Below are 10927 nucleotides of genomic sequence, written 5' to 3'. Positions count from 1 at the left end.
ATGTAAAGAAGAAAGGAATTAACAAAGTGAGTAATGGTTCGATCAAAAAGAGTGGTGAAGTAATAATGGAGAATCAAAACATGGCAGATGAATTGAAGCTATTTTGCATCAGTCCACATTAGAAAGAATATAAGTATCATCCACATATAGCTGTAAATCAGAAATTAAAAGGGAGGAACAAACTGAAGAGAATTACAGTTGTCAAGGAAGTAATACTAAGTAAACTGTTGAAACTGCAAGTTGACAAGTCCCCAGGTCCTGATGGTTTTCATCGTGGAGTCTTAAAAGTAGACAGTGATAGTTGATGGTTGAGTTTAATTTCCCAAAACTTATTAGATTCAGGGAAGATTGCTTTGGAAAATAGTTAATGTAAATCTTTTATTCAAAAAGGGAGGAAGACAGAAGGTAGGAAATTACAGACCCGTAAGCTTAACATCTAACAGAGGAAAAATGTTAGAAACTACTATTACAGAGTTATATAGCAGTGCTCTTTTATAAGTTCAAGATAATCAGGCAGAGGCAACCATGTTTAACTGATTTATTGCAGTTCATTGAAAAAGTAACTTATGCTGCAGATAAAGAGAAACCAGTCGATGTATTACACTTAGATTTTCAGAACATGTTTGATACGGTGCCATATTTTGCAGAAAATTAAAGCTCATGATGTAGGGAAAAGCATATTGGCATGGATTGGCTAGCTAACAAGAGAATTACAGCTGAATACACCCTTCTCCTGGTCTAAAGATTTCAATAAAAATACATCCTACTTTCCTGCTGAGTTGAAGGCCTCACAAATAAATGCTCCCTGTGTCCCCAATGCCAAACTATTCCTCAGTTTGCTCCTCATGGGTGTTCACCCTGCTATTGAGGTGAAGATGAGGGGTTAGAGACAATGCACAAATCTCCTTTCCTCTTCCTTTCAACCCCCACATTTGAATCAAAAAATCGTCAAAAGAATTCCCAGTGTGTATTCGGCCAATCGATTCCACACAGATCTTTTGAAGAGCAACACATCCAGACCTATTCCTCTTACCCAATTCCTGTCACCCTGCATTTCCTATGGCTAATCCACCTAACCTGCACATTTTGGGATTGCGGGAGCATCCAGAGGAAATCCATTCAAACATGCAAGAGTGTGCAAACCCCACACAGTCAGCCACTTTTGGAATTGAACCCTGATCCCTGGCGTTGGAAGGCAGCAGTGCTAACCACTGAATCACCGTATAGAGGTAGAGTATTGGTACAGTATTCCATCAGGAGTTGGTCTTAACAGCCATTTTAGAACCAATGGAATTGGAGTTGAAGCAAATCACCCACAAGCACGAAGAACAAAAAAAAGTAACTAGTTATCACCAGGAAAAATTATAAATGTATTAAAAATATTTATATTCCAGATATTCAATCAAGAAGTATTCAAAAAATCAGCTAATTTTAATGATGTAATACAATGATTGATGAGGTAATGTGAAAAACAGAGCAATGATTTGAAATGCCCCAATTACTCCTCACATCCCCCTCTCAGAAAGAGCCGGAAACAAGGCCGTGTAACCTATGACTCGGAAGTTGTAGGTGACAGACTCTAGACGGACCTTCCGCAACAAAAAAATGAAAACGTCGGGAGTAACGGGGAGGACAGGAACTCGGTGAGTGTTTCACTAAAAATGTGGGAGAGGATGATGAGGAATGGGTTCAAGGAAAGAAACGGCGGTGGAAGACCGGGCTGTGGGAGGGGAGAGCTGGCGCGCGGGCCTCGGGGTGACTGAGCCGCGCTCACGCCCCCGCCCCCCCCGCGCGCGCGCACCGGAGCCCGCTCGACAATGTTGGAAGTTCATTTCAACGTTTCTTTTAAAATATTTTAAATCGGTAAATTAGGCAGCGGGTCGGCCTTGTGGGGTTAGTGACCTGGAGTGTAGAGGGTCACACTCACCGGAGATGAAGTCAGTGGGACCTCGGTTCCCGGCTCTGTCTTATGTCCGTTATCGGAGCTTTTTAAAGCTTCGATATGCTCGGGCCAAACAGTCACCGAGAGAGAGAGAGAGTGTGTGTGTGACCTCCTCTTCTCCCCCGCCTTCGAGTGAACCCCCCCCCCGCCTTCGAGTGACCTCTGTTTCCTCTCTCCCCCCATTCCTCTCCCCCTTCCTATCACCCCCCCTTCCTATTCCCCCCCCCTTCCTATTTCCCCCCCCCTTCCTATTCCCCCCCCCTTCCTATCCCCCCCTCTTCCTATCCCCCCCCCTTGACATCCAAACCCCAGCTTGAGGTTCACCTTTCTCCCAGCATAAGCATACCCATAAAACCATAGGGAATAGTTTTCAATAACTGCACTGTAAGACAGTAAGCAGAGCGAAAGGACATTTTCTGAATGGATCTTAAGGCCTTATCTTAACGTTTGTGTAAATACTGTCACACTTATTTTAAGTATAATACAATGACAATAAAGTGGAAACTATTTTGTCCTTAAGGTTTTTCCTAATTAAATAAAACTTCTGTCGATGAACATATGTTGAGTACCTTTTGATTTTAATTGGAAATGATTCAAAGTTTTTTTTGAGCACGGGAATGTGAAATGATTTTCTTGGAAATGGGATAAAAGTTAAATTTGTTGTCGCGGGCTGCTGGTATTAATAGCTTTGTTTAGCATTTCTCTGTTGTCTCCTGGTACTGGTGCAATGTTTCATCCATGTCTTGTTGCTTCCAGCTGAAGTACCTAACCATTTACTGTAGCACAATGAATAGTTGAGATTCGTTTGGTTATGAACTCTGACTTTCAGCCACACCACACATTTTTTGGTAAAATTTCATCTCTGTGTCATTCACCTTAATACAGGACAAATGCAGTGCCAAAGATTTGTGTGTTTGATACGAGATCATGGTAATCAAGGGATGCTTACTAGAAATCAACATCCATGAACATGTGCACTGTTGAATCTACCTCTTTCTCAGTACCAAATCTGGTGGTCTGTATTTTCTTTTGCTTATAATTTGTTGCCAGCTAATAGCCAGATGAGTTAATAGCCTAAACATTGGGTACCAGCTTGTATCTTAGTTTTCATGCAGATTCTAGAGACCAAAGCAGCAGGTAATATGTTCCCAAAGGAGTGTTAATGTTTTATGTCTCTTTCTTTTGAGATGCTAAACTGTGACCAGGTTTTGGTAGAGACCCCTGTTTAGTAATTAAAGAAGAATAAGGAATTGTCCAAATCGGGGCATAGAATTCCTATAGTGCAGAAAGAGACCATTCAGCTCACTAATTCTTACCAACCCTCTAAGGAGCTTCCCACCCAGATCAACCTTCTCCATTCCCGTAATCCTGCATTTAGCATGGCTAATCCACCTAACCAGCATATGTTTGGACTGGAGGAGGAAACCAGAGCACCTGGCAAATGCACGCAGAAATGGAATGTGCAAACTCCACGTAGTTACCCAAGGCTGGAATCGAACCTGGGTCCCTGGTGTCTAGCTAGCTTTAGGCAATACCAGAAAGAGTCGAAGCTGTCAATTAATGCACTGAGTAATTAAACAAACACAAGCAAGCTCAGCAGAACATGCAGGCTCCTTGGAAAGAAAAGAGGACTGAATGTTTTCTAAGGAGGTCACATCTGAAATTAATTTATTTGTTCCCTGTGGAAGGGAAGTTTTGAGGAAAGGTCACTGGACTCAAAACATTAACTCTGATTTCTTTCCACAGACAGCAGTAGACTCGCCAACTTTAAGGGCATTTAAATGGTCATTGGATAAACATATGGATGAAAATGGAATAGTGTGTAGAATAGATGGTTCCACAGGTCAGCGCAACATTGAGGGCCGAAGGGCCGATACTAGGCTGTAATGTTCTGTGTTCAAGATGCTGCCAGACCTGCTGAGCTTCTCCAGCGATTTCTGTTTTTGTTTCAGATTTCCAGCATCTGCAGTTCTTTTCATTTGTTCCTTTATAGATAGTGCTTGATCTTTTAAATGTTTCAAGCATTTACTGTTTTTGATTCTGCTGTCTTGTATATGAATATTTTAGCTTTTTGCTGAACTGAAGCATTCATTCAACTTTTGCTGATTGTCAAATGTTACTAGTATTCTGGTGTGGAAGTAGTGTGGTGGTTGTGCACTATTGTCCTTTACCAGTTGTCTTTAGCCAGTCTGATTGGCATGTGATTCTGGTCCCAGCAAGCCAGTGAGTTCTATCAAACTGCTATCAGCGCATCAAGAAGTCGGCCTTTTGTGCCCACAGGCAACACCTTACTGTGGTTAGTTGAGCAATAAATGTCAGGTGTAACTCAGTGCACTTAGTTGTAGCTGCAGTGATGGCATTATTGTTTTTCAGAATCATGTCAAATTATAGTTTTAATAATGAATGAGCAACTGGGGAATATTTATTCTATATCAGTCCCCAAATTAATCATGTTTGCCATTGGTGCTATTTTTACAATCAGCATTTCACAAGGGATGTTGTGAAAAATAGATCTGCGGTGGCAATGTTTATTTTTCTTCATGGTGTATCAGAGTCACTAGCAAGGTTTAGTGAATCATAATCATGCAAAAAGCAGCCATTTGGCCCATGGTATCCTGCCAGCTGTTTACAGCAGCGAGTCCGTCCCATTACTGTAGTAACTCAGAAAGTATACTTCCTTTGTGTCTATCCAATTCCTTTTGAAATCATTTTTCCTACTTTAAGCACTCTTGTCCATGCATTCCAGGCAGTTACTTCTCACTGCGTTAAAAGATTCGTTCACGCATCCACTAAGTATTTCTTGTCCAAGGCTTTAAACTCATGTCCAGTCAGTCTCTGGCATTAGCTAATGAGAATAGCTTTTCCTTGTCTGCTGTATCAAAATCTGTCATCATTTGATACATTGTATCAAAACTCCTTTCAACCCCCTCTGTTACAATGTGAAGAACCAAGCTTCTCCAGCTAATCTTGTAGAAAAATCCCTCATCCTTAGAAACAGATTTGTACATCTCCTGTGCATCCTTTCAAGAACACTCTCTGAAAGTGTAATGACCAGAATGTAATGTGACCTAAGCATTATTTTATAAAGGTTTAGCATATCTTACAATGTTTTTAGATAATCCATTCCTTTATTTACAAAGTCCAGGAACCCGGAGGATCAAGCCTGACCTACTAAATTTCTCCAGAAATCTCCCATCCCCCCCGACGATGCTCTGTCACTTTCAGAAGTGTATGCACATGAACTGTGACATTACTGCCTCTACATACTCCATAGAACAATACCATTACAAGTCTATTCTGTTCACTAGGGGTCCAAATTTCTACATTTATTCTATGGTTAGAAAAGAGAGCTACAGAGGTAATGGATGTGCCAGCAATGATTTTCCCAAATTCATTTGACTCAAACAATCCCATCAGATTGGAAATTGGCAAAGGTAATATCGCTTTTTAAGAGAGTGGCAAATGGGGAAGTATATGCTGGTTAGCCTGATGTCAGCCATTGGGGAAATGCTCGCACCTATTATTAGAGAAGTCTGACTTGCACTTAGAAATGTGTTGTATGACTTGAAGAAGTCAGCATAAAGAGAAGTCTTATTTGTCAGGTTCTCTCAAGATTTTGAGGATGTAACTATTTGGGTAGACTAAGAGGAACCAGTATGTCTATTATTTTATCAGCAAATACAAATTCCTGGAGCCAAACAATTTCTTCCTCCTTTCATATGTTTAAGGTGATTAGTTGATAATTATTAAGATGATTATCTTGATGTACCACTCCCTGTGGTATGAGCACAGTCCCTGTACTTTTCAGCTCGAACCAAATAGATTCTTGCCCGTGGTTGTAAAGAATGTCCTCTTTCCTGTATTGAAATTACTTCTGAAATAAATGCTTTCAGTCTCACGCTTTTTCTTGAATCCCTACTTTTTTCTAAGCACTTGGTATCTGTGAATATTAAGTACCCAGTTCTTGCCATAGTTTACAAAATTTCTATTATTTTCTGTATATTTGAAAAAGCTATTTATGCTTACCAATCTATCCACCACACTGTGTGTTTACATGGATACATTTATTGTCCTTGAATACATGATGGTCAACCACCTAATGAATACAGAGCAGTAAAGCATCATCACATTGTTTTGGGGCATGGAGTCAGATTTGGACCAGATGGAAGTAAATACATCAGATTTCTTTGTTGAAGGGCAGTTGTGAATCAATTATGTTTTTAAGAGCAATTCCAAATGCATGGGATTTGTTCAGATATATTTAATTAACAACTTAATTCTCCATTGACTTGGAAGAATTTGAGCTCACATCTCCAAAACATTAGTCTAGTCCTCTGAATAACTGGGTAAAAACAATGACTGCAGATGCTGGAAACCAGATTGTAGATTAGAATGGTGCTGGAAAAGCACAGCAGTTCAGGCAGCATCCGAGATGCAGGAAAATCGACGTTTCGGGCAAAAGCCCTTCAGAAAGGTTTTTGCCCGAAACGTCGATTTTCCTGCTCCTCGGATGCTGCCTGAACTGCTGTGCTTTTCCAGCACCACTCTAATCTAGACTCTGATTAACTGGTCTAGCATCATAAATAACTTTGCTACCTTTCCTATTAGTTGCAATGTTTTGTTCCACCTAAATCTCTACTTAAGTGGATAATATTGGCCATTCCATTCTCCACAGAATTTACTTTTCATGCTGCTTTCTCTTGATTTCTTATTTCATATCATCAGGAAGTTACAGATATTAATCTCAAGTCAAATTCCCCAAATTGCAAAAGTGAAGCTACCTTGTTTGACACTTGACAGCACTGACACACTTCTGGCTGCAATTCAAGCTCAGGTGGCATGTAACTACTGCGTTTGACTAATTTAAGTTTCAGTCACATAAACTGGTCTGTCACCGAGATCATTGCAATCTCCCATTCCTATGTACTACCTTTTTCTCCCTGCTGTTGAAGTCTTTCATCAGCTTGAGGACTTGATTCTCAAATACTCTTGACCTCCCTGTCATCCAGACCACTGAGGATTCTCTCAAGTTCCAACACACAATTCTAATCTCAGTTTCTCACAAAAGTTCTGTTTGTTCAGAGTTCCAAGCTTCAGCTCTATTTCACTTGTATTTTTAATTAATTAGATAATAAATTGCCCCTAGATTCTTACTCATTAAGTTTGGTTGTTATTGGTGAACTTCTATCTGTGCTTTGCTGAATTCTTAAATTAATCATCTGCATTGGAATCTCTGTCCCATTTCACAAACCTTAAAAGCTTCATCTCGTGTTTTTATTTTTCTCTCCATCTCTCCCCATTCTCAAATTCATTTATACTTGATTAACACTTTAGTTGTTTCAGTAAAGTTATCTAAGGCATAGATTTATGTGACTGGCATGTACAAATGTTTTCATTTTGTATATTTTTTCTAGGTGAAGGATTAAATGTTCACTTCAAGTAAAGGAGAGTATGTTCCCAAATTCTCCTAATGTGGGTCGTCCCCCCTTCTCTCCAGCTCTTATTTCGCAGCAACAGATCATCAATGCTCTCAACTTCAGGAATGCAAGGTGAGTGCAGCAGGATTCTACTGATGGATCATCTTATGTTCTAATTGTTTTACTGGCTTTGTATTTTGTGACTTGAATCTCAAATATTTTAGTACAATGACGATGAATTATTCGAAGTTTGTGCGAAGATTTGTAGCTCGGGTGCTTGTTGTAGTGGTTCTGTTCGCCGAGCTGGGAGTTTTAGTTGCAAACGTTTCGTCCCCTGGCTAGGAGACATCATCAGTGCTGTGGAGCCTCCTGCGAAGCGCTTCTTTGATGTTTCTTCCGGTATTTATAGTGGTCTGTCCTTGCCGCTTCCGGGTGTCAGTTTCAGTTGTCCGCTGTAGTGGTTGGTATATTTACACATTTTACATTCAACAATCAGATATACGAACAAATCAACGGAACACCCATGGGATCACCCATCTCGGGACTCATAGCAGAGGCAGTTATGCAAAGGTTAGAACAAACAGCCCTACCACAAATTCAACCCAAACTCTGGGTCAGATATGTCGATGACACGTTCGTAATCATCAAAAACACGGAAATAGAAAAAACACACCGGATCATCAACGCCACACTCACAGGCATCCGATTCACGAGAGAAGTAGAAAAGGATAGCCAACTCCCATTCCTAGACGTGATAGTACAGAGAACACCGTACGGAGAATTCACCACAAGGGTACACAGGAAAACAACACACACAGACCAAGTCCTAAACTATGAAAGTAACCACCCCAACACACACAAACGAAGCTGCATCAGGACACTATTCAAAAGAGCCACAACACACTGCAGTACACCAGAACTGCAAAAAGAGGAAGAGGAACACCTATACAAGGTATTCGCCAAAAACGGATACCCGCGCAACTTTATCAACAGATGCCTAAGAGATAGACCACGGAACGAGGACATGCCACAACCAAAAGGACTAGCCACACTACCATACATCAGGAGTGTTTCAGAACTGACAGCCAGACTACTGCGACCCTTAGGACTCATAACGGCACACAAACCAACAGCCACGCTCAGACAACAACTTACTAGAACAAAGGAGCCAATACCTAACATGAGCAAAACTAATGTAGTTTATAAAATACCATGCAAGGACTGCACAAAACACTATATAGGACAAACAGGAAGACAGCTAACAATCCGCATACATGAACATCAACTAGCCACGAAACGACACGACCAGCTATTCCTAGTAGCGCCACACTCAGACAACAAGCAACATGAATTCGACTGGGAAAACACTACTACCATAGGGCAAGCCAGACAGAGAATAGCCAGGGAATTCCTAGAGGCATGGCATTCATCCACAAACTCCATCAACAAACACATCGACCTGGACCCAATATACCAACCACTACAGCGGACAACTGAAACTGACACCCGGAAGCGGCAAGGACAGACTACTATAAATACCGGAAGAAACATCTAAGAAGCGCTTCGCAGGAGGCTCCACACCACTGATGATGTCTCCTAGCCAGGGGACGAAACGTTTGCAACTAAAACTCCCAGCTCGGCGAACAGAACCACTACGACGATGAATTATCTTGGAAATCAGATTTCATCGATAACCAAAATGATCACAAAATGATGAATTTCATTACACAATTGTAAGATGCTTTGTTTCATTATGTTCAGTCATTTGAGTAATAACCGATTTTCTGCTAGAATTATGACTCAGGCTGCATTTTTTCAGTGTACATTCCTCAGTTGTGCAATTTAGAAATTTAGCCTTTTTTTGTTTATTGTAGGTACTATGTGGAATAGAAAATGACTAAGTGTACAGCATTATCTAGTGACACCTACCTACCTGACTGAAATGATAACGTTGAATTGTCGGCTTTTGAAGTATTGCAGTCCCCGTCATGTACTCATGTTAGGAATACACTAATTTATCAGAGGGTGGTGATGATTTTGTAATGCACTAACAAAGTGAAAGCAATTATGGTTAAAGCAGTTTGGTTTAGTGTTCCATTGGTCTTCTTTTTAGTAACAGCTTTAGCTCATACTGAGAGATTTCTGTTTACTGGTAGTTTACAAGATCTCCCAGTGAGTGCTCATGTTTCAATGTTAAGTTCTTGTAGCATAAATACGGGAGCATATTAAGAAAATTACATCAATTAAGTTTAGAGTGTGCATTTTGGAAGCTGTTGTGAAAGTTATTGTCCCTGAAAAGGATAACTAGGATACAACATAGCTGCACCCATTAGTAAATTTTTTAATTGTGTGGCATGAGGGAATTGCTGGAAAGATTAGTATTGGTTGTTCATCTCCAGATGCCCTTGAGTGAATTGGGTCTCTTGGCCATTTTAGAGAGCAATTAAGAGTCAAACACATTGCTGAGGGTCTGGAATCACATTTAGGCCAGACCAGATAAGGAATGCAGATTTCTTTCTCGAAAGAAAAGGTCTCGATGGAGCAAGATAATCTGTTAGCCTTATCTCGATAGTTAACAGTCATGTAACTTATGTTTGCCTAGTATTTCTTAGGAGATACTCATGACTTCTATCTGTAAAATGTAAATAACCAGTCAATATTCATAAAGGTTGTATTTTGAGTGTATAATAATCTAGTTCTTAGGTATGCAATTAGTACTTTGGTAGTACTCATCTGTGCCAAGCGGAGAAGGTTACCTGTCAGAGACTTGTGGACAGCAAGAAGGTTCCCTCTGCATACAACAGAATCTTGATCAGATGGGTCAAAGGGCTGAGGAGTGGCAGATTGAGTTTAATTTAGATAAATGTGAGGTGCTGCATTTTGGAAAGGCAATCAAGGCAGGACTTATAAATTTAATAGTAAGATGCTGGGAAGTGTTGCTGAGCTAAGAGACCTTGGAATGCAAGTTCATAGTTCCTTGAAAGCAGAGTTACAGGTAGGTAGAATAGTGAAGAAGGCGTTTAGTATGCTTGCCTTTATTGGTCAGTGCTTTTGAATATAGATGAGATTATATTCCCCACAGAATGGAAATAGGCCCTTTGGCCCAACAACTCCACACACCAACTCTCCGCAGAGGAACCCACCCAGACCCGTTCCCCATATTTACCCCTGTCTAATGCATCTACACAATGGGCAATTTAGCATGGCCAATTCACCCAACCTGCACACCTTTGGATTGTGGAGGAAACTGAAGCACCCAGAGGAAACCCACGCAGACACGGGAGAATGTGCAAACTCCGCACAGACAATCGCCTGAGGTGGGCATTAGACCCAGGTTCCCGGCGCTGAGAGGCAACAGTGATAATCACTGTGCCACCGTGCTGGTCCTGGGAGGGGGAGTTGGGAGGTCATGTTGCAGCTTTACACGACATTGGTTAGGCCACTTTTGGAATACTGTGTGCAATTCTGGCCTCCCTGCTATAGGATGGGTGTTGTGAAACTTGAAAGGGTTCAGAAAAGATTTACAAGGATGTTGCTAGGGGTGGAGGATTTGTGCTATAAGTAGAGG

General features: G+C 40.9%; 1 protein-coding gene across 3 annotated transcripts in view; it reads left to right on the top strand.

Annotated features, from left to right (window-relative positions):
* Positions 1–1564: 1564 nt before the first annotated feature.
* tent2 (terminal nucleotidyltransferase 2) overlaps positions 1565–10927 on the top strand; it is a 97468-nt gene continuing 88105 nt past the window's right edge. For all 3 annotated transcript variants that reach the window (XR_009645967.1, XR_009645968.1, XM_060843516.1), the window contains exons 1-2: positions 1565–1643; positions 7357–7491. Coding sequence is in view for 1 of the 3 variants with exons in the window: in XM_060843516.1 (XP_060699499.1) it covers positions 7394–7491 (98 nt within the window). In the remaining 2 variants the exon portion in view is untranslated. The remainder of the gene's footprint in view (positions 1644–7356; positions 7492–10927) is intronic.

This window comes from Hemiscyllium ocellatum, chromosome 2 (genome assembly GCF_020745735.1).
Source record: "Hemiscyllium ocellatum isolate sHemOce1 chromosome 2, sHemOce1.pat.X.cur, whole genome shotgun sequence".
Taxonomy (NCBI): Eukaryota; Metazoa; Chordata; class Chondrichthyes; order Orectolobiformes; family Hemiscylliidae; genus Hemiscyllium; species Hemiscyllium ocellatum.
This window is presented reverse-complemented; position numbering and strand designations above follow the sequence as displayed.